At 36.7% G+C, this 25,639-nt stretch overlaps 1 protein-coding gene across 2 annotated transcripts; it reads right to left on the reverse strand.

Moving 5' to 3' along the window:
• Window positions 1-1,870: 1,870 nt before the first annotated feature.
• Window positions 1,871-22,973, reverse strand: MS3_00005593 (uncharacterized protein). Of its 2 annotated transcripts, XM_051213687.1 has the most exons (9): window positions 22,936-22,973; window positions 21,042-21,078; window positions 20,762-21,005; window positions 20,573-20,725; window positions 13,789-14,023; window positions 11,229-11,625; window positions 7,250-7,767; window positions 5,828-6,039; window positions 2,346-2,735 (listed from the first exon to the last, which is right to left on the reverse strand). In XM_051213687.1, the coding sequence occupies exons 3-9, from the start codon at window positions 20,818-20,820 to the stop codon at window positions 2,570-2,572; spliced, it is 1,740 nt and encodes a 579-aa protein (XP_051069686.1). In that variant the 5' UTR covers window positions 20,821-21,005; window positions 21,042-21,078; window positions 22,936-22,973; the 3' UTR covers window positions 2,346-2,569. The 2 variants fall into 2 exon arrangements, with proteins under 2 accessions (XP_051069685.1, XP_051069686.1); XM_051213686.1 differs by lacking the exons at window positions 20,573-20,725; window positions 20,762-21,005; window positions 21,042-21,078; window positions 22,936-22,973 and having other exon boundaries at window positions 1,871-6,039; window positions 7,250-12,895; window positions 13,789-17,551.
• Window positions 22,974-25,639: the final 2,666 nt, after the last annotated feature.

The raw sequence follows: 25,639 nt of genomic DNA on the forward strand, positions 1-25,639 counted from the left end.
TCTTAAACCAATCTTCGTAACACAATAATATGTAAATCTGATATTTTTCACGTATTGACAGAGTAAATGCACAAATGCTTTATGAGTGTAACATATAACATAATCGAAGTACGCACCCACGAGTGAATATTTATATACTCAAAAAGATATGAGATAAATAAGTCGGCAGTTACACGTGTGCAAACAAATGCATATTTAGGGACGCACATGGAAAAAGATGACAGTTAACTATATAAATAATATCAAGGATTCATATGACACGTTTTTCACATTAAAGGAAGCCTTTATGCATTCTACACCTAGAGGTTGTTCAATAGGTAGAGATACGAGTTAAAGCATTTTCCTAGCACTATTTGTAATAACCGCGGTTCGCAAGGCATTTCCGGTGACAATAACCGACCATTACTCAAAATTCTTATGAATGCAGACAAATAATAATGCACAACTGGGAATGAAAAGACTGAACCGGAACCAGCTATCTCCTTAGTGAACCGTGATTGAAGATAGCGTAGACTTGTCACCCAGAAAGCTTTAGGTAGATAGGTTTCCTGTACATCCTGATAGCTAGAATTTACGCTTGGATTTGATGAACCCAGAAAGACAATCTAATGAGTGTAGAATTATTAGCTTGTTGACAAAGCAATATATATTCTCACTGGGGACTAATTAATATATGTATGTAACTGGTCCACCCTTAAACTACGGCATCTTGATGAGAACAGACCTCCTGGCTTGGACGTGATTCATTCTACTGTACAAGTCTCACTTCTTGCAGCAATCCTTAGCATGCTGTTCTCACTTCCGGAACAAAGCCCTGGTAATAGATAATTTGGAGCTGACGCACACCACATTGATATTCAAAAACGGATGACATAACATACCCTCGAGGTAAATAGCGATAACTTTTCTTACCGTACGTGAACCAGACTAAACAGTACTGTATAGGGTGACAAGACAATCCACGCGACTACCTGTTATCGATACGCGTCTCAATAGTTTAGTCATAGGGAGGGTTCTCTACTAATTACGAACCTTCCGACAGCCGTGTTTGCATGTGTATGTGATATACAACCTCCCTACCTATGAACAACAGTCCCGACTGCAAAAGATCCAAGGTGTGAGATGGATGGAACGCGTAAAGTACAAACGTCGAAGGGAATATATTGTGTACCCCCAAAGTCTTATTGCTTACAAACGGAACATGCACAACTGTCAGAAACCCTGATGATGCATTCGAAAGTGCTGCATCAAGGCTACCAAAGGTGGACCACTATCCTTCGTTGTAATTGTGTAGGCTTAACATTCACTTCTCTAAAAGCCTGAGATAGGACTGGCCACACACATTGTCAATAAGCTCACACAGATACGCACCCATTCATCGTTGACCGACTGAATTCAAGTATATTTTGAACAATGAGCTACTTAAGGTCAGGGCGATTAACTTAGTTTATCATAATACAAGAACTAATAGACACCCATTCGGGCAACAACTCATTATTTTAAGTTTTAAAAATACTACTTCTAAGTGTCTTCTGGAATACTCCCTCGCTAGTGACGTAGAGGACCCAAAGGAAACTCTTAAATAGGGTAGATTGAAGCCAATGAGAGCTGACTAGACTACAGTAAATAACTTCCAGGGCGTTACAAACCATGCATACAACCCACCTCTTGCAGAAGTATGGTTATTAAACAAGAATTATGTGTTTTAGGTCCCAGCGATCTAAAATTGTATGCTGTTATTGGAATGCACTTAGTCACGGTTCAATCCTGAAAACTTAACATATAACAAAATCTCAGAAGTGCTTCTGGCTAACTTATATATATATATATATATATATATATATATATATATATATATATATATATATATGCACTACGTATACGCACCGTCCAACAATTGCTACTACACATAAAAACACATTACGCCAAGGCTTCTATCTCATCCATAATCATTGGAGTATATATAACACTATAGAATCAAGTTTCATTGGCCGACAAGTAATGTGAGGTGAAGAAGCCGTACATACTCCCTATTCTGACAAAATTTAGGGGATTTCGGTCCAACTATGGACCAAATCAATATAATATCGAATTACTCTTATGGAATAGAGATAATTCCTATGGACATTATATTGAGCGTAGAGCATGAGAACTAAAGGTCACTTGTAGTCCTGGGGGTGACAAAATATTTTCTCTGCTAATAAAGTATCATTAGTCCATTCGTCTCAGTGACGGAAACGTTTTGTTTAATGACGCCACGTTCAGAGATTACAGCACCAGGTGAACGTTACATGAAATAAAGTAGGATGAGTATAGATAATATTGAGATCATGATGAAAAAAACCTTGAAACAGACATCCCCATTTATTTCAGAATCTGGAGAACTGTCTATTTTCACCCACGTCCAATTTCATGCATGGGAGCAAACAAAATAAGAACATTTAATTTATAGAGTGAATCGTCCAAAGAAATCCAAATAAGTTCATTTGAAAATAATGAAACCATTAAAATATCAGGTTTGTCGAATGTTCATGGAACTCTGAAGGACAGTTCAGATTGAAAAATAAGATCAAACTATTTCTTTTCGACCGGGTTCGGTACGATAAGCAACACTTGTGCCTTCAGATCTTGCGAGGCACGACATCGGTGATATACGACGACCACCCATTTGAAATTCTTCTGGAGTAACGATATGAAATCCCATTGTATTCAGTGTTTCTATGTCACTCTCAGCACTGAAACGATGCAGAAAAAAGAATCACTAGATACGTATATAAATATTAGTATACGCAAAGATTTCTAGCTAAAATTATTGTAATAAACATCATTAAAATATACTTCCAAGTTAACATCGAACCTTTTATTTACTAACTTAGAAAACAAATTGATAATCCAAAAATGAGAAATAGTTCAAAACTTGATGCCTTTCTAATATAGGAGTTTCGGCAATAAATTAAGTCACATCACAAACTCTATTGAATTATTTAAAATTAGTAGACAGATGCGCAGATTACTGGCTAGCAAACAATAATATTTTACATACTGTAATTTAATTGGTTGTATGTATCAAAATCAACTTTGGAACTGAATGGACTTCAGATTTCTCAAATGGACATCGTTATTACCACAATTCACAAATTTGAGCCAAACGACCTATATGGTATCAGAATAGTAGTATTTTTGAGAAATGCATTTTTACTGATAACTGTGATACTACCCGGGTGCCCAGACCAAAGCAGGTGATTTTCTTAGGAAGCCACACCCGGAGCCTACGACCTAAAGGTCTGATCCACAAGGCAGTGGAGCATCGTAAGAAGATTCAGTCCCATGGTAGCTGGTGACCAACGATTGGTTCATATGCCACTTGTTCCCTCAGAGTACTGGAGCCATGTGTACCATGGGTTTGGAATTACGGTTTTCCAACTCCACTAGGTGGACTCTCCATGTCCGCCAACCCGGTTAAAGCTCCGGACATTCGCTTTTCGTCCTCTCAATTCCGTAAACAACACCCCCGCGACGAGAAGGCAATGAGCAGGATTTCCTTGGCAGAGGCTATAAACGCATGCCCGTGTGAGAGCATTTCGAGAGGGAGAGTGGACTCTCCCCACTCTCGGTCGTACCAGGGCATTTGGGGGCGCTAAAAAGTCCACCTTCTCCAACATGAAGTGCACAGAATTCGTTGTCGTTAAAATAGACAAATCCCTTAAGTATGAGAAAATAGATCAAACTGGACAATGATACAGCTGAAAAGTAGAGTTACGAAATGAATATTTTAAATACAAATAAATTAATGTGCCCAAAAAACATTTTGTGGCTTGCGCTTATTCCTCTAAATAAGCGACTGAAAAAAGCAATACTCAGTAGAACAAAATCGTAATTTTTAATACTTAACTCCATTTTCTTCAACATGTAAATATATCAGTCAATTACGACTGTTCCGGATGAATCAAATAGTGAAAATTGAATTGATTTTTAAATCTTCTGAGGTATACCGAATGAAATGTTATTCAATCAGACAGATATAACAGCTAAAAGCCAAATCACCATTATAAATGTTCTGTATTGGTGATTACTCATACAACAGAAGTTTCTTTTGTTTTTATTTCAAGAGGAGAATTTAGAGAATGATAATTCATGCGAAACAGTACTTCGTGATTAATCGGTTAAGATGGTGAATACCTTTACAAAAAAGGTCAGTGAAAGACACGTGTAAGTGTTAATATTTTTCTATTCAAATAACTAACTTGATGTGTATAAGTACTGTGTGCATTCATCCATATCGCTTACAATACGAGTATCGACGGAACAGCAGTGAAGTTGTGTATACAATATTGGGTTAAAGTAAGAGATATTCCGTTAATGAGATTGTGAGATTTTTGCAAATTAGAACGGTTAACACATATGGAACACATATCTAGGCATCAATCAACCTACTGAACTATACTTGTCAGCGTAAAAATATGTAGGATGTCATTTGAAACTATATCAAGATAAAGTATGGATAGACATAGTCCTTGACTGTTGTTCCGGTTTGTGAAGTCATAAAATTTAAAGATGGATCTCAACATAGAGTCTTCAAGAAAAAGAAGGGAAGGTGATAAGAAGGAAAGAAAAGTCAATTTTCGATTGATTAACTCATTATGAGTTTTGTTCAACATTACTTCCGTTTTGATTCAATGTAATGATTACTGAATGTATTATTTGTTTTCTTTTCTCGTATGACATCTTATTCTGTATAATATGCGATATTCTTGTATTCCATTGACATGAACTATGCTCAGTATGTGATTTTTTATAACTAAGTATTTTTCATATATGTGGTTTCATCTTAATTGTTAATCAAAGTGTGTGTACAATCAATATATAAATGAGTGTATTTTCGACTAGGGTCGTCGTCGTGTTTTGGGGTTAATAAATCTTCACTTATACCAGACTTTGTGTTCTTACTTTCGCGTCGTGGGAATCGCAGAGGTCCTCGTTCCGAGTATAAGTGATAAGCGTTTCCGACACAACAATCAGCGACGACCAGATATCACAGGCAGCATTCGACTGACAAGCTATAACAGTTTGTAAGTGGAGATGTGTACTTCTTGATCTCAGTTTGTATAATTTTGATTCACATTCAAGAAGTTTACATTATACGACTGAAAATCGCCTGTTACACTGAAAATATTTTTCTTCGAATCTCATATGAAGTATTACTTCATACTTCTCTAACTCCTTTTTTCTGTTTCTTTTTAACTGTAAATTATCCCACTTTTAATTTCATATTCCTATGGGAACAATCATTTTAGTTCCTTCGTTTTTTTAGCTGGCTTCCTCTAGTTGTACAGCTATGAAATGTGACAATATCACATCTATTTCAGTTTTGACATTATTTTTGTCTATCAACATATTGATGTATTTTTGCGAACTGTATCCACATGAAGATCAATAAATGATATCTGTGTCAATGGAACCAAACTAGCTGTTCCTATGAGTAGTGATGTGGAATACCTTAAAATTATTAAGTGAAATAAATGTGATAATTAGTTCCCTTTCTATTTTAGATCACGAGTAATTAATTCATCCACACCTCATTTCACTTTTCCGTGCTCCTTCAGTGAAGGTCGATACTTTCTCACATGTTCTTCCTCTTGTTAATGTATTCTCTTGTTTTACTGTTCTGGAGATATAAAGAGTTTAAAGAATTTGTATGAAGTCATATTTTGTTCAAAGAATCTAGTCAATAAGTTATTGATAAGTTGTATAAGGGACGACATAATAATTGCAGACAAAAATGATCAACTTATAAACTGTAAGAGAAATCAAGAAAAAAATTACTTACTTTTCGTAATCTAAAGTGACTGAAAGCAAATTACCCCCATAAACACGATCAAGCATTTGTAATAAACCGAGTTGTATGGTAGATACTTGATCAGTAGGAGTATAACCATCACACACAGATCTAGCAATCGTAATCATACAAGGATTGTGTAAACGATTTAACAAACCTTCCATTTGCTCACATAACTCATTCTGTTCTTTAGGAGTGGTTATCTAAGAAATAGAAAAAGACTTTTAATGAACAGGAAAACCCTCACTACAGCATATTTCATCTAAAATTAATTTAACCTACAAAAGGTAGTTCGAAGAAAGCTCTGGAAACGCTGAGAAACATCTTATGCAATCACCATTCAATAGAAATTTTGCCAGAAACATCTAGAAAATGAAAAGTCACACGTTGTGTCTCTGATTGGATGATTACCTTTAATGATACTATGTTTAGTAATGTTCGAGAATTCTATGGAAGCCCAAGGCCATCTAAAATGCTATAAATATCCTAGTTTTTCTGTACAAAAATGAACCTTGGAGAAAAGCATTTTTTCTATATTTCGTGCCTTTTCTCTCGTGTTCAGGTTGCTGTGTAGATTTAGCCTGGGGGTTACTAGAAGACCTTAGGAAGCCGAATCTAGCGTTCAATTAGAAGATTTATCAGCATACAATAATTTAAGTTTCAAAAACAAAATCTCTTAGTACAAATGTACTGAAGCAACTTGATCCAATACACATATGTCAGACTCCATGCTGCAAATATCTGTCTGTTGGTCATAAATAAACCATACATGATTAATTGAACTATAGAATTTTTGTCTATGACACTTTTTTAAAAAATCATTGTCAAAATAGTAGTAATATTTTGTATTCATGTATAAGTGAAGAATTCTATATTTTATGTTACAATGTAGTGAACCAACCAAATATACTTGAATGGGAAATTACAGAATCTTTTAGTAAAATCTTAAGACCATACAGTAAATACTTCATTGGCAAAATGTCCATCATTTGTCTCAGACTTTATTGTTTCTTCATTTTCATATACCAATCACTCTCTGTTCTCATTTTCTTCTCTTGGATCTTCTCAACCTTCTGCCGCCAGGCATTCCGCTTTCGGTTGATGACACATACTACTTATATCTGTCGACATCAGCAAAACACACCACAGCAATACTGTATTGTTGAAAATACGTTACGGTTATTTTTGAATTTATTGTGTTTATTCTAACTTTCATAACATTAACATATTTGATATAGCTTTTTTAAAATTGTGTCACTCATCAAGATTCTCATATTATTCTATTATTTAATCCACACGATTGCATACTTTAATCTCGAACTCCACCTGGTGACATTCATATATGCCAAAATTTCAATAGTATTGGTGTTCAGTTGATAGTTAGTTGAAAAAGTATAGAATAATTAAACTTACAGAATGTGGCAATGCATTGTATTTTTGATCTGCGCACCCAGACCATAAGTAATGCATAAAATTCAGATTTTCTTCATTATATTTATTTGATAGAGGAGGAGCAGATTGTTGAACACTTAGAACATCACCACCCTCATTGTCATCATCAATTATACAAGATGTGTTTGAATTTGCTTCCAATTTAGTTAAAACTACTTTTAAACTACGATTTTCATTTAAACCATTATGATTACAAGTATCCGCATCATCTACTTCCATAGAATACTGAGAAGTGTTTGACGATTGACAATTTTCATCAACTTCAGCCGGACTCGTATTATTAAATGTTACAAATGGTTCGGATGAACGAAGTTTTGATTTTGAATCTGTATATACACTGCCAGGACTACTGGAACGACGTTTCATTGGTATAAAGCTAGTGTAATCCGATACAAATGAAGAATCTTTACTTTCCGAGGTGTTCTGGTCCAAAAGTAAGCTGCTCGTCAGGTTGGAATCAGGGCCCTTAGTGAATTCTCCTGGAATGGAATATATATCTATACAAGTTTAAGAAACGAAGTTTTAACTACCAAGCGATTCCACAGTGGAATAACCAAGTAACTATATACAAAAATACAATAATAATTTAGGGAGTAACGCCTATAGAAAATTTGCTTAAATCATTCGTCTCAGCTACTTCGTCTGTAATATATAAACAACTGTAATATTTCTACTTAATTTCCGAAGTCAACAGTCACATCGCCTAAACACACCATCTGTATTGAGTAAAATTACGATTAAGCATTTGGTACAACAGTAATTAGGACGCAAATTCAACGAACAACTGGTTACATTATGTGAGTTATCCAATCCCTCTTGAAAACTTAATTCCAAATTATAAAACAGTAAGCCTAACCTATAAGCTTAAACAAACTAACCACAATAATTGGTATGTATTATTGCCAAGGTGTGACCTGATCATACCAAACAAATCGAGCATTGAGTAGATTGTTAGTAATGAAATATAAATTCGCAATATCCTAATGAGTGGGAAATTAGATTCCTAAAGATTTGCGGTTTACTTTGAGTCGTTTCTTGACAGAATAAATAACTAACAAATTAAACCAATACAAGTTCAAATAGTACATAAGAACCAAGCAGCATATATTTATTGAAATCTAGAATTGATCAATGTTAGACCACCATTTAAAACCTGGAATCACTGGACGGTCATTTCATCCTAGCACGGGGCTTCTTAGCTATATACATCAACGATTGCGCAAGCGGGAAGCGAACCCAGAGCCTCCGGTCTCACACGACCATCTAGTAATTCAAAGTCTTCAATGGTTGATTGATGGGTTTGTGGTTGTAATGAAACTCAAGAACCATCACAACACTTGAAAATATTTTTAGTTCAATCAAGATAAATCGGATTGTTTTCATGTAAGTGCGATCAAACGTGATTTTTTATGAGACACACATACGTGTATTTTAGTGAGTGTGAAAAAGTATGATACTTGTACTGTTTACGAACAGAGTTGAATATTTGTATGTTTTTTAGCGGTGTGAGATGTGAACAGAAATAAATATGTGGTTTTATAGATAAATAATACAAATTGGATGGATAGTTATTTTTTGGTTTTTTTTGTATGCAGTGGGGTTCAGCAATATATAAAGAGCTTCAGCCGCTCACATTCCTTTACAGTTGGAAAAGCGTTTTTGAATTATTAATATCGATTTGGTGGGCGTTCAGAATTGAATGTACTCATACTGCTGATTTGATTCGAAGATTTACAAGTTCAACAGGATTATTAAGAGGTCTTTTGTGTAGCTTAAATCTTCCTTGGTGTGAGTCGCGCTTTTACGACATTGTGGTGTATTCTATTTATGTCGACATAAGTAGTATACAACACAAATCAGAGGTGAAATGCCTGGCAGCAACAAGTTGGGAAGATCGAATAAAAGAAAACGGGAACAGTTAGTAATTGTTATGGCAATGAAAAAGCGATGAAATTTGAGACAATCGATGGGGGATTTGCAAATGAAGTATTGAACGTATGGTCTTCACATTTTGCCAAAGAACTCACTACAACATAACCATCTAATATAGGAACCATCAAAATCTAAAAATCCTAATCTGTAGATATAATTATGTGTCGAGGAGTAATGGATTCTTTCGTTTATTTAAATTAAAGCGTTCTGAAGCATGTTTGTCATCTGATAGAAAGCTTTAATTCTTTGTAGTTTAAAGATATGTTGCAGTTCTGTTGTATCGCGGCGATAGAGTAAAACTACAGTACCAACTCATGATATTACATTTGACTCATTACTTAACAACAGATCATTAGATTTTAGTACATTTTAAATAATATTCATGAGTAAATTCCGAAACTGTAGAATGCTAACTATATTCTTCTCTTTGATTTGTTTCTCTTGTTACGATGTAATAATTTTGGTTGCTCTTTTGAATAAATTTACAAACAGTGAAATTTGTGAACTGAATGGGTGCATTGAGTTAAAGTCAATATGCCAATTTGAATTTTTCAGTTTTCAGCACACGGTCAGAGTTAAATTCGCATTAGAATCCCTTTCGACCAAATAGTTTAGAACTAGTACTTCATTGAGTTTATTTTCCATTCATTAAATAAGTTTGATTAAAGCTAAGTTAATATTTAACACTGCAGAATATTCTTACAAAAGCCTTTTTAATAACGATAATTTTATCATTTACTTATCTGAGCCAGATATGTAGTCGGATGGTACTATCGATGAAACCATATGTATGGTCTATTATTGCTCATTTGTCTATGACCCAAATCGAATCACATATTTCTGATGAATAAACACACAACTACTCAACTCCGCTCGTCAACACTACAAACCTAATACTTTTTCACACTCACTAGAATACACATAAGTATATCTCGTAAAGAATCACATTTGATCACAAAGACATGAAAGTGATCCGACTTAATTTAATTGAACTAAACATATTGTTTTTCACCTTATGAACTATTTAAATTTGTATTGGTTTATTTGGTATGCATTTAGTTTGTGAAGAAACAGCCGTGAAACGTCAGAAATCCAATTTCCCAATCACTGAGACATTAAAATTTTATAATTTCTTCACCACGGATGATAACTTTTGTTTGAGTTTCAATTGATCTATAAGCTAAATTTAAGTTTCCTTTAAATTAAAGATAGTTTGAAAGAACTTCACAATATCTAAAATGATCCCGAAATCTAGTTAATCTTACAGTTCAGCAAAGATGACGATTATTGTTAACAATACTGAACACTATACAGAATGAAGGATGTTATATATTTATAATATTAAAAGATAATATCAGTTAAAAAGTAGACGGCAACTGAAGGTTAAATGAAAAATCTTGTGACACATGTTAACTGGTCTATCATATTCACGAACACATAGGATAGAGTATACCAACCGACGGTTAGAGACCTTGAATGACATGGCGAAAAATCGTTTGCAATGGCGCAAGTGCATCCACTCTGTGTTCTCCCAAATTCTAATCTTCTGAATTCTTCATATCCCTTTCTTTTTCTTTCTCTTTCCAAATTTATTTCACTGGATTATACTTCTTGAATGACATCTTCAAACCCTAGTCTTTCCGATTACTGCTTATACTCTTACTACCTCTACGAATACGGGATTCGAATCGACAACTGAATCTCTGTGCTAATGTGATATAGCAACTCGAACTGATATACGTACGTACGAAGTTCTACGTTGTTTCTAACTGACCAAATTACTATATTTTGAAAAAATGAATAAATAAAATGTACATTTCAAAGTAACCAAAAAGCAACTAGCAAACTAATACTCGTTTCGCTTCAGTTTGTTCTTTCACTATTTATATTAACTTACAAAGAAAAACCTTTTTATAAAAATTTTAAAAAGTTGAGTAATTCGTGGGTGAAATAAAAATGATGTTAAATGTTTGAAGCTTAAATTTATTGTACTTCAAGAAAAACTTACTTAAAGCATTTTGAATGGTTTCATCATCGGAACCGAGTGAAATCAATGGCGGATTTTTGTTATGAGTAGTTTGTTTGTAAGCTAAATCTAGAGTTTTTTTAACTGCTCTTAAGACAGTAGAACTAAATTTCTGTTCAGTCAGAGAGAGGATTAATCGAGAAAACTCCATTAATTCATACGGAAATAGAAGAAAATCTTCAGTTGATGGAATTGTTCCACGATCCCAGCAAGAAATCCATTGTGAAAGACGTGTTAGTTGACGTTTTCGAGCAGCATTTAGAACATGAGCACTGCTCATACCATGAGCCACAATAACGGCTGGATCTCCAAAATCTTTCGGAGACAAACACAAAGTAAGTGGTGGAGGTGGAGCATACAAGCGATCGATAATTTCGAACTAAAATCAAAGACAGTTTTGAAAGAATAATATATCACAGCTTAAAATATCAATACTACTAATTGGTTGTAAGTATATGGGATCCAATAAAAACCCTTGCAAAGTATTAAAGGGACTTACTATCAGACTGATGTGTGGCTAGCAAAAGTAAGATGTGAGTGATCGCTGATTGTAGACAGGTAAACACTTACTGTTTAATGTGTGACTTCCTTTCTAATAACAATTTCTACTCTGGATTCACTAAACACAGACTCCCTGTAATTGTGTCGAATAAAGTATTGTTTAGCCTACGCTCTAATTCTTTATGTATGATCGTAAATCGCGTATTCAGTATAACGTGATCCAGTCTAGTGGTAATATAATTTCGATCACCAGCTGTATCATCTTATAATATTAGTATATCGTGGCAAGCAGGAAATACTTCTATTCGCCCGTTATATTACAAACAATTAATTTAAACTCCAGCTAAATTAAGTAAATAAAAATAACCAAGTATATGGCTGGAAGAAAACTGTTATTATTTCGAAAAATGAATTAGTGCTCTGAAACTCCACTTACGATTCTTCATCAACTAACCACTTTTTGTAACAAAATGGGAAAATATGAGTCAGTCTTAGATAGATGAACAGGAGTCTAACTATTGATTATTGATAAGAAGCCTGTTTGTTTATGTAACCTAGGAAGGTCAGTGATTGAGATCAATTATTTCAGATCATGACTATAGATCACTATTCTTAAAGATATGTAAAGTTATTCAGCCAAAATCTGTTGTTCTTCTGCATTTCAGATTGGTTATAACTACTTATGAACTTTTAAAGACGTCAGTTAAAAAGCTGCGCAAATATACTTAATTCTTGACTTTTAACTCAATGTTGATAACAGACGTTTTTACACCAGTTATGATCATTCCAGGATATCTCAGAGATTTCATGCTTCAACTAAATGCCTAGTTTGTTCTTATTTAGATATGTCTTTATTATTAGATTTATTCATGACCCTACCTTATAGAAGTATTATTATTCCATACTTCCCAGCTGCCAACAAGGCGTACAGTTGTACTTGTTAATACTGCAGCATGGTCGGAGTCCAAATATACAATCCTGGAGTGACACCACTTTGTTGATCTCCGACGACTTTGATGGTAATACAGTTTGCTCGTGCAATTGGTTATCGTGATAACCAATGCATCTCAACCAATTTGATTTTGATACTCATTATAAACAGATGGTTGTCACAGTACAATAACAGAAAAACTACTAATCGTTGTTTCCTGAAATGGAATACAAAAATCCACACTTAGAAGTAATTCTACGGAGACATTTAGTTGGATGGTACAATGACTGCATATGTGTCTGAGTTTTATTTGGACTGTACTTAGTGAAACAGAGGGCAACAGGTTTTTACAAGTAATATTGAACTGAATAGTCCAAGTGAAACTATCGATAGTTATCGAGACCAGAACTGCAATGTCCTATTTCAAAGTCGAAGCTATACCTGTAATTTAGTTGAGGTGACCGCACTTACGCTAATACTTCAAACATGGATACTATAGCTTATTTCTTTCTTAAACGCAACTATTTTGAATGAGAGATTTATTTAATAAAGACGTTTTAAAAAAATCAAATCACATTTGAGTGTATTTATTTACGTATCATATAAGTTCAGCGATTATTAATTACGAAAATTATCGAACCGAATAATTATCACTTGGACACAAAATCATTTGAAAATCACACAGATGGAAGTCACGTTTAAAATTAATAAGTAATTCTTAGCTTAATTTTCTCTTACTAGTTGTGATCAAGATTTACATCGCCAGCACTACGCCTGGAAGATTAAAATAAGTTGGCATGGCAACTTTAAGGTATATGAACGGTGGGTTGTGAGGATCTATTATATGGGTCAGATGTAGCCAAATGAACAACCATATTTGGATGTCATGCAAAGGTTTTGTAAGAGTATCATACACCTAGGAAATGCGATTGTAGAAAATCGCACACGGTTGAGATTTATTCTACTGGTAATTTCTGAAACATTACATGCTCTGAATGATAGAAAAATAGTAAAATGTTTTATTGATAATCGATAGATATGTAATTTCGAATTTATTCTGCAGAGATATGATAACATCCAAATTTGAAATACATAAATATGACAGCTTACTTGTTCCTCTGTAAACTTATTAGAAAGTGGGTTTTGAGTGGAAAAAGTATCCAAATCAATATCCAGAATAAAAGACTGGTTAAGCAATACACATATGATATCTGTACACACTCTACATAACGTATTTGTTTCATGAATTGGAGCAACTGTTAGCCCGAATTTCACAGGAGAGCTAATATCCTCCTCCATACAGAATACACCATCATTATAGAAATAGGACTCAGGGATGCCAACCCTACAACATAAATTTGTAAGGATGTTAAAGTTTGATAATCAGTTAAATAATAAGAAGAGATTTCCAACATGCAATCACTTAAGAAACCAAACACTTTTTGTAAAAATTTATCTAGAAGCTAACAGACAGTTTACATAATAGGTGAATTTATCCAAAAGAACAAGTAGTAAACTGTTAGGCTTATAAAGTTAGAATATAACTAGAAGATTGACAGTAGGTAGAGAAAGTAATAAGTATTGAAGATTTACAAAACAAGAGTAAATTTGAGTGATTTTGCTTGATTATGAACCATTACGTCGATGTAAACAGTGATCCTCATGAGGTCAGGAGCAAAGTAGCTTCACCTATCTGATGTTATAGACTATACAAATAACTGGTGAAATCAAATAGTTACTGGATAAAATACATAAAAATCTTAAAGCTGGTAAAAACAGTTAACTGAGATATTGACTGCGAAGTTCCTTTAGTCTTCAGTTTGTAGCATCTCAGAAAAAAAGAGATTTCAAAGTCAGTCTCCAATTTTAACTTCAATTTAAGACGTAAAGTAAAGCTCAATACTTGGTAATGGAGAAATTAAGACCTGTTTAAGATAAATTTGGTAGAACCGGACAGTGGTTCAGAAGTTCGTGGTCGCCCAACTTACGGTATTGTAAATTGTGCACATACAGCAAGTTACATACTAATTAACTTCAAGTGCTACTCAATTTACCTATTCGAAATCTGATTACTGATCAGTGTAAAAAATATATAAAAAAAACAGTGTTCAGACATATCTTCGATTTATTTTTGGTATATAGCAAATCCCTATCTGTCTTCTTTGTTTCTTTTCTTACGTCGAAATATATCAGCTTTTATTTATTTAACAACTTCATCCTCTATGGATTTAACGAATATTTTACACAACATAAAACGTTTTATATAATGGATTAGTGGGAATAAGGAGCCACAAAATAAAGCGGTCCCTAGTACGACCGAGAGTGGAAAGAGTCAGCTCTCCCTCTCGAAATGCTCTCACATGGACACGCGTACACAGCCGCTGACAAGGAAATCCTACTCATTGCCTTCTTGCTGCGAGGATGTTGTTTACGAAATTGAGAGGACGAAAAGCCGATGTCCGGAGCTTTAACCGGGTTGGTGGACAAAGAGAGTCCACCTAGTGGATTTGGAAAACCCTGATTCCAAACCCATGGTGCACATGGTTCCAATATCCTAAAATAACAAATGGCATATGAACCAATCGTTGGTCACCAGCTACCATGGGACTGGATCTCCTTACGATGCTCCACTGCCTTGTGGATCAGACCTTCTGGTCAAAGGCTCCGGGTGTGGCTTCCTAAGAAAACCACCTGCTTTGGTCTGGGCACCCGCCCAATATCATAGCCCACATACAAATCAAGTGGCTTGTGGTGCATATGCATTCAGTGCCCCTTTGTGCCAACATTCATGTGTTCAAATAAATAAATAAATAAATAAATAAATAAATAAATAAATAAATAAGGTGTATGAAACACATGAGTGAAGAAACATCTGGTCACCCAAAGCACCCAACAGTAATCTTATATCTTACGAAATTAGGCACTGCTGTTTATGAACATAATCAAAAACCCCGACAAGAACTCAACTGACATTTGTTCTGATTGACTTCCGACCGTCTCGAGACTATAAAACCCCAGGGAATCAAGCATGTATTATATCATCCATTATTCTGTGGCAATATGTCGTGAAATAACAGATTCGCCGTTTTTTTAACCAGAATCACTAAATAATGCGCAGCATTAAAGCAGTTGGAACTTTGTATGCAAAACACGTGAACAAAGTTCGATTTTCAAAGTAGCGACACTTATGAAATCTTCACTATTACGTCTATTATTATTATTTATTTAAACACATAAACATTAGTCAGTCAGTCAGCTACAACGTAGGACCAGGCACATATATACAGCGGTCCAAGTTGTCATACCTCATTAACACAAGATGAACACCGGATTCATAGGAGTAGTCACTTCAATGGTGGTAATATATAAAAGAAATATTTCAATAAGGACATAGTACAGGAAGAAAGAATTAGTTCGTAGAACGGAAGATATGAAGCGATTTTAATCTCATCGTTTAAGGGAAGACAGAGTGTATACACCGACGCCATTGTGATCGATTCTGAGCCATGTCACCAAGAGTCTCCAACCATTGGTTACGATCGTCACGCGGACCCCAACCAAGTAGTCTGCATCTACCAACATGGCTCAGACTAGAAGCTAGTGACTTCAAGCACTGATGCCACATTTTGGTTTGGCCGCCCCTAACTTTCTTCCAACCATCCCGAACACCGGTTAGCATCGCACGTCGTGGTAATCAGTGTTCGGGCATACGTAACACGTGGCCCAACCATCTCAGTCGAAGGAGATTCACAACCTCATCAACTGACTTACCATCGTTCCCTAATACCCTGCGTCTAACATCACTATTACTTACCTGGTGATCCCAGCAGATGAGAGTAATATTTCTAAGGCATTTGTGGTCAAATACTAGTGGCTTACGAGTGTCTTCTACTCTTAATGGCCATGTTTCTCTGCCGTAAATTAAAACAGAACGAACTGCCGCGCAGTATACTCGTCCTTTTATTGATAAACGGATATCTCGCCTTCGCCATAGGTGACGTAAGTTGGAAAAATCCAAGCGAGCTTTCTGAATCCGTGCTCAGATTTCGTCAGACACCAACCCATTAGGGCTGATCAGACTCCCAAGATAAGTGAAGTTGTCAACGCGTTCGACTAGTTCACTCCCTATCCTTAGTTCAGGTGTTGACGCAGACCAGTCCTGAAACAACAACTTACATTTACAGAGAGAGAAGCGCATTCCAAACATTCTGGCATTGTTGCTTAGTGCTACCAAAAGACTCTGCATTTCACCAGCGTCTTCACCAAACAGGACTATATCATCTGCGTATTCTAAGTCGATAAGTGGACCTCCTGGAAGGAGATCAATACCCGAGAATTCAGTAGATGAGAATGTTATTTCCATCAATAGGTCTATGATTAAGTTAAACAAAAATGGAGAAAGTGGACAGCCTTGACGGACACCACTTAAGGTTGCAAAAGCAGATGACAGTTCCCCATAAGCTCTGACTCGACTAGTAGTGTTCGAGTAAAGAGCTTTCACAAGGTTTATGTACTCCTGAGGTACGCCTTTCAATGGCAGACACTGCCACAGAATCTCGCGGTCTACAGAGTCAAATGCTGCTTCTAAGCAAGAAAGACCACTATTGTCAGACGCCGATAAGTATCCCTATGTTCTAGAACCTGACGAATGGTGAATATGTGGTCGATGCAGCCACGACCAGGTCTGAAACCAGCTTGATTCTCTCGTGTTTGCAGTTCACGAGTCTTAGTTAGGCGTCTGATAATTATCGAGGCTATTATTTTAGATACTATATTAGTTAAACTAATCCCTCTGTGGTTGTCACAGGATGATTTTGACCCTTTCTTATATATTGGGACGATAAGTGATTGTGACCAGTTAGATGGAATAACGTCTAACTCCCAGATCTTAGCTAAAATATTAGTCAACCTAATCGCTAAAATTGGACCACCATCCTTAAAGACCTCTGGAGCCAATCCATCTGGACCAGCTGCCCTTCCTCGTTCCAGATTAACTATAGCCTTTTGAACTTCTGCTAGAGTTGGGGGGACCTACTTCATTAGTACAAGGAGACACCAAACATATATGCGCCACACTTCGTCATTCAATTTGTGTAAGGGCCGGAATAATGCCCGGCTGAGCAAACAGAAGCAGGAAAATTACGCCTAGACATGTGTCGCCAGATCCCACAATATTTTTACATAATGATATTAAGACAACTGTTGGAAGACAATAGTGATCTGAGAGTTTTCAGACATCCATACATTGAAGAGGTGTAGAATAGAATTACATGTACTATTGAAATGATGTAATGATAAAAACTGACGTAAACCAAACTTCCGAAACGGTGGAGAGTTTCGTTATAAGATACAGGGAATTTTTAATTAACTATAATATCAAATGACTTACATTGCCCTCCGTACATAACTCCAGAATAATCATTCATCTGTTTTGTCGCAAAAATAGTACTATTGAGATGCTTATGTATAAATGCCCATGACGTGGAGTCTTTTGTTATAAGTGATCATTGTTCTCTGCTATAGAAAAGCCATAGGAAATCTGAAGTGATGGAGAGCAGCAGGCCCTGACAGGTTTACTCCTGAGATTTTTAAGGATGGTGGTTCAGTATTAGCAGTGAGATTAACTGAGGTCTTGGGTAGAATTTGGAAACTGGACGTAATACCATCTGACTGGTCTCAATCACTGATTGTGCCAGTCTATAAGAAAGGACGAAAGTCCTCTTGTGACAATCACAGAGGAATCAGTTTGACTAATATAGTGTCTAAAATGTTAGCTTCAATAATACTTCGACGCCTAACCAAAGCTCGTGAGGGGCAGACTAGAGAAAATCAGGCCGGTATTCGACCTGGACGTGGTTGTATAGACCATATATTCACACTACGTCAGGTCCTAGAACACAGACACACATTCAGACGCCCCACAATCGTAGTATTTCTCGACCTTAAAGCAGCATTCGACTCTGTTGATCGTGAGGTTCTATGGCAGTGTTTGTCACTGAAAGGAGTACCAAAGAAGTACGTTAACCTTGTAAAGGCTCTCTACTCGAACACAACTGGTCGAGTGAGAGCTTATGGCGAACTGTCATCAGATTTGGTTTCCTCAAGTGGTGTTCGTCAGGGCTGTCCACTCTCTCCATTCTTGTTTAACTTTGTCGTTGACGTGCTTTTAGAGATGACACTTTCCTCATCTAAATTTCCAAGGGTTGAACTTCTGCCGGGAGGTTCACTTGTTGACTTAGAATATGCAGATGACATAGTTTTATTTGGTGAAGACGCTGACAAAATGCAGAGTATTCTGACCACTCTAAGCAACAATGCAAGCATGTTCGGGATGCGATTCTCCCCATTCTCGAAATGCAAAATGTTGCTTCAGGATTGGGTTACATCGACACCCGAACTAGTGATAGGGAGTGAAGTAGTTGAGTGTGTCGACCGCTTCACTTATCTTGGAAGTCTCATCAGCCCTTGTGGTCTGGTGTGTGACGAAATCTCAGCACGGATACAGAAGTCTCGACTAGCTTTTGCCAACTTGCGTCACTTATGGCGTAGGCAAGATATTCGTCTATCAACCAAAGGACGTGTCTACTGCACAGCAGTTTGTTCCGTCCTACTTTATGGCAGTGAAACATGGCCGGTAGGAGTAGAGAATATTCGTAGGTTACTAGTATTTGATCATAAGTGTCTTCGAAATATTGCTCGTATATCTTGGGACCATCGAGTAAGTAATGCAGTTGTTAGGAAACGGGTACTAGGTAAGGATGGCAAATCAATTGGTGACGTAGTGAAACTTCATCAGTTGAGATGGCTGGGACATGTGTTACGTATGCCCAACCACCGACTGCCTCGACGTGCGATGTTTTGTTATATAGGAGTAGATTGGAAGAAAGCTAGGAGCGGCCAGACGAAAAAACATGGCACAAGTCCATGAAGTCACTGACAAGTAGACTGAGTCATATTGGTAGGTGTAGACCACCTGGTTGGGGACCGCGAGATGATAGCAACCGATGGTTAGAGACCATGAATGACATGGTTCAAAATCGTTTGCAATGGCGCAGGTGCATCCACTCTGTGTTCTCCCAAATCCTAATCTTCTGAATTCTTCATATCCCTTTCTTTCTCTTTCTAAATTTATTTCACTGCATTATACTCCTTGAATAACATCTTCAAACTCTAATTTTTCTGATTACAACTTATAATTTTACTACATCTAGCACTATGGGATTTGAATCGACCACTGCATTTTTGTGCTAATGTGGTGTGGCAACTCGAACTGATATACGTACGTACGAAGTTCTACGTCGTTACTGACTGACTGACTGACTGACTACAGAATAGCAAAATTCAGGCTGCCGTGCAATACAAATACCGGAGTTTCGTTGACTATCAGGATGAAGTAACTACTTGGTAAGTGAAGTCTGTTACCCGGTTCACATTGTATTTACAAATTATGGGTCATACTATGTAAGTGCAAAAGCACTATTACCAATTCGCAAAAACTTTTAAACATCCTACACTTCGTCAAAAATATTCAGAACATGCTGTGTTGGTTTAATGATATAACAGGATATTAACATTTTTGTAGTATGAATATGACAACAAATGTTCGTGCGGGTCGATCTCTAAAACCATAAGCATAATATATTAACAATAAAAATCATCATTAACACATTTCTGATGGCAATAAATACAAATGTTCATAGTGAGTACTTTCCGCTAGTATTATTTTATATCTTATCCTTATACTGAAACAATCAAAAGGTAGGGTTAATGTGACAGTTGTATATCTTTCAGTGTTTACGTTAAATGTTAAAACGAGGAATGATAAGCCACATACACCACATAAACTAGATAGCACCATGTTATGATGCTTCAGTCCGATGAAAAAACAACTTACACTAATCTTTTCGTGCATAGGTCTTCACCGATAGAATAGCATGTTGGCTTCCTATTCAGGAGCTGTCGAGACCACGTTGGGTGCATCCAGATGACATGGTCAACATGACCAGCATATATCATTGGTGTTATCCAGTTTTCTATGCTTACTTTCCTGGAGTTTGAGAAACGTTAAGACGACAAAACAAACTTCATGAGTTGTTCAGGGTCCCTCAAAATTTCTGAACATTCAACATCAGGAATGCCCATATCAGGATGAGAGTCAAAATGTAATAGCTTCAATCCAGAGAAGGAAATTGTTTTGCTTCCAATAGCCCGGTATATATAATTTAAAACCTTGAATAATTTATTGAATGCCTTACCTCATTGTGTCTTTCAACTACTACTACAGAGATAGGTCTCGACATCACTTAGTCGTACAAACTTTCGGTTCACTACAGTTAATAAGTAGAAATGTTAGACAATAGTACTTAAAACACGTGAATCCAGAGCCACAAACCTTCAAACCTAAAATTTGCGATATATGAAGAACAAATGGACACACAGTATGTTAAGACTGCTACAAAGCATGAAAGCACAACAGAAAACAAAAATTATAGCGAAATTCACTTTAAAAATAATAAATAGTTAAATATGAAGCATTAAATTCAGTAGACAATCTGAATAGGTACTGAACGAACTAAGCAAACAACCAGAACGTTAAGATATTCAACTTATCTGCCAATGAAGCTCAATAATCAGTATTATACACACCACATAAGTACAAAAAAGTCGAAAGCAGTGTAAAGTTAACATGTAACACAATACAATTGGGGGACAAAATAACATAATAACGGGAAAATATGAAAAAGGCCATGGTGACTAAGCATCAGATGAATGACAACAAAACGTCTTTTAGGATGTTAAGTATGTTATCACGATAGAAACGCTGAACCTAATATCAACATGTAAAGTGCTCTCCAGATGAGTGTTTTTTCGAAAAGCAAGAAAGTAATTAGTTGCTGATTTGCATATTTTTTAGAACAGATGATTTAGTAGATGACACGTTATTGCTGCAGCAGAATAGGCTATTACAGAAGCATTTTTGATATGAACTTTCACAAACATACTAGCATTGTTGCCAACAACGGAAGTGAGCTCTGAAATAAAGTCCAACCTAAATTTCATTTCAAAATGCCAAGATGTAAATCCCGAAGACAAAAAATAGAAAATGTGAAATAGGTGACTATAATAAGTTCTTTGAAAGTTATGGAGTTGCAGATACATAATCTAGAGACTTAAAGCAAGTACCAAACAGAGGACTGTCATCACCAGAAGTTTTAAATGATCCACGAGATCGCGAATTCAAGCACAATCAAAATGAGTGGGGAATTAATACGAAATATGTATACAGAAGTGGAAAACAATGAGAACAGCTTCAGTGCATCAAAACTGCTTTTCCACTCATTTTTTGGTTTGTTTGTTAAGGTGTTAGAAAAATTTCTGAATCAGTAAAGAATCGGGAAACGATTTGTGACAAGTAAAAAGCAAGTTGAAAACTGGTGTTATACATATATATTCTCCTTATACAGAAGCTTACTCATAAATAAACTGATGAAACAACCTAAAGGCTACCAAAATTTTAATTAATAACGGCAATTAAGCACGACTTCCCCCACCTTCTATTCTTTGTCTTCTTGCGCAAGTGTCAATATTAGTAGACGATTTATTGAATTAAACATAAATATTGGCACAAAGGGGCACCGCACACTTGATTTGTGTGTGTGCTGAGATACTGTTCAAGTGTACAGACCGAAGCAAGATGCCAATATAAGGTTACCGCGCGTTCTACGATAACACTAGGGGAAACGCTTCAGGTGTTTTGGCAAAAAGGGTTGTGCATCCCGAGCTCCAAATTTTAGGGAAGCCGCTATAGTAAACTTTGAGGGAATGGCATTTAAACCCACAAATTTTTCCCAGACCTCGGAAAATTCCCCTTTAACCTTGGTGAAGGTCATTTGACGCTGGGAGTTTCCCAAAAATACCTCAAACTTGTGAAATTGGGATCACGAGTGAATATATGCAAGTCATCTAGAAGTCCGACCATCCAACATAAACTGCCACTTGCACAATGCAGCAACGATTCAGTGGTATCGTCGACTAATGGGGGTTACTGAGCAGTTTAAGGTCAAACTTGTAAAGAATTTTACAACCTTAAGATTGGTGAGTCACCCCGACAATTCGTACGGTTTTACAGAAGCGGCCAAGTTAAGACAGTTTTAAATATGGTTTTAGTTTGGCCACTTTATGTCTAGTGATGTTCATCCTTCAAGCAACGAAAGTGATGGATAAACTAGGAATAAAAAAGCAGAGCGCGAAAATGACCTTCGAAGTTTGAAATTTCCGGATATGAGATTGAGAACTCTTCAAATTTCAGATTTCTGTTTTGGGGAAAAAATAGGATGCTTTTATCACTCCTTTCCTGGCATTTTTCTGTCCATCCACTATCTTTTATCTTATGGGCCGAACAAAGATAGAAAGAACATCTCCGTTCGAAGAGTTAATGACTTCAAATGGTTGTGGATGGAATAGAAGGAGCTTTTGCTTAAACAGCTTACGTATCTAGTAACAGTGGATCACTGATGCATTCGGCTCTGGACCAAAGGTTAGGTGAAAGAAAGAGTCCCTGTGCTATTAGAACACTGCTAGGATGTGTTCTTTTTGGACCAGCGGGTCACAACAAACATGGGGAAAGGACTGTAAATTATATTTCTCAAACTGATGTCCCTGTGGAGCCTAACTATGAGTTTGCTGAAGACTATTCCTCTGATAAATCATTATCTCTGAATGGTTCAAACGTAAGTAGCATAGTACAGCGCGAAGTTTACTTTGATGAAAGCTACAAAATTGTTAGTTTACCTAGAGGAGTGGCTGAGGAAGACATTGCTGTCCCTGTTATTGGCAACGGGTCTGGTATGTGTAATGCTGGCTTCGCCCAAAATGGTGCTTCCAGAGCTGTATTCCTCTATATTGTTGGAAGAACTAGACATCAAGGAGTGATTGTGGGAATGGATCAAAAGGACAGTCATGTGGGAGACGATGCTCGATCGAAACGTGGTATCCTGACACTGAAGTACCGAATCGAATATTGTATTGTGACTAAGTGGGGTGATATGGAGAAGACATGGTACCATGCATTCGACAACGAGTCGCAAGTGGCAACAGAGAAACATCCAGTGTTGTTCAAAGAAGCTTCATTGAACCCGAAAGCAAACCGTGAGATGACACAGATCCTGTTTGAGACTTTTAATACACCAGCTATGTATGTCGCTTTTCAGTCGGTGTTATCACTGTTTGTTCGTACAACTGATATAGTGTTGGACTCAGGTGAAGGTGTGACCCACACTGTTCTGATTTATGAAGGTTATGCGTTGCTTTATGCTATTTTGCATCTGGACCTTGCTGGAAGAAATCTTACGACCTTATGATGAAGGTCCTGACTGAGACAGGTTGCAGTTCCTCTGTCTATTCTCGGAACGTACTCAGGCGCAAACCTTCGGACAACGTTTTGCTTTATAGTAAGTTACTAGTCTTAGTGAGAAGGGGAACACATAGGGAAGCTGCGAATGCTTTGATTTCTGGAGGGAACCGAATGGCAGCAGACTGTAGGATAGGTTTATGGATGTACATGCGTAGTGTTGTAAGTTCTTTGCTTCCCACTGATATAGAGCAGTTAGTAAGGAGAGTCATATCAGGAATGTTTTCAAATGTGTATTTACGTAGCCGGAGGTATGTTGTGGGCTGGTGTAACGGAAAGAGAACTATGAAAATCCCTCCGCAGCTTTTCTGTTGGACAGTACTCTCATTTATTTGTTTCTTCTCCCTGTCGTGTATTTTAACCTTTGTTCAGATCTCGCTTAACCACACCTTTTGCTCTTCAGTCTTCTTCGTCTGAGCATTTATTACGTGATTTTGAATAAAGACTTACCTTTTGTTGCCTAATTTTCTGTTGCATGTTGGCGGACTATTGACAATATGGCCGTGTTTGACTAAGCTCAAGCTCACGGCGTGGTTCAGTGTGTGACTGTTCACCTTTAGACTGTCTGCTTGAGAGGATTACTGGAATCCCAGTAGATAGATATTTAATCCCATCTTGTTGGGAAAATTTTTTATTGAATCTCAGGCATCGAACCCTTTGGTGTTAACTGTTTCTTCTATTGTTTAGCGCGCTACTTTGCGTTAGAGAAACTTCTGACTGTGTAGCACAGGCAGTACCGTTTCCGGTATTTTGTATTTTTGATATAAGTTGTCCTATGCCCTAGATTAGAAACGTCTAAATTGAGCACAGAGTTTGTGTTTTGATATGATGTAATACGAGTATCTCAAAAACGCTTCGTACGGTATACAGGAGAACGTAGTCTGGTCTATTCGAATACATTTTGGTCCATCAGTTCTGCGTTCAAACCGAATACTAGCAGCTCGGTCGTTACACCTATACTCTAGTAGGTGAAGGTTTGTTGATTGGAGGCGCTCTTCATAAGACTTGAACACGAGTCCGCGAACTGATTTCATGGCTTACCTTCGGATACGCTCCAGAGTATCCTTATCCTTTTGGAGTGGGGAAGGCAATACTACGTTTCCGTACTCTAAATGGGAACGAATAAAACTGTTGAAGATTGTGCGGAACGTTTTTTTCGTCAAACTGATCAAAATTGCGCTTCAACGTTAGCAGCGAAAAGTTTGATTGGAAGGCATTTTTATCGCAGTTAACGTAAGACCATCATAGGGTACCTCTAGAGAGAACTTTGCTATGTTGTAGCTGTGGTTCGCAACATGTCCCAGATGAACCACTTTACACTTTGAAGTGTTAAAGGTTAGACCGTTGTCATCTGCCTAACTCTGAGACTAGTCAGATCCTCCTGAATTGCCAGGTTATTCTCCCCAGAGTTTCACATCATCAGCAAAACGCAACACACCAGGCGATACCTGTTGTGAAAGATCGTTTACATAAATCAAGAAGCGAAGATGCCCTAGTACTGACCTTTGGGGGACCTCACCAGAACATTCTAAAACCCACGAGAAAGTGAAG

The sequence above is a fragment of the Schistosoma haematobium genome, chromosome 3, assembly GCF_000699445.3.
Source record: "Schistosoma haematobium chromosome 3, whole genome shotgun sequence".
Classification (NCBI taxonomy): Eukaryota; Metazoa; Platyhelminthes; class Trematoda; order Strigeidida; family Schistosomatidae; genus Schistosoma; species Schistosoma haematobium.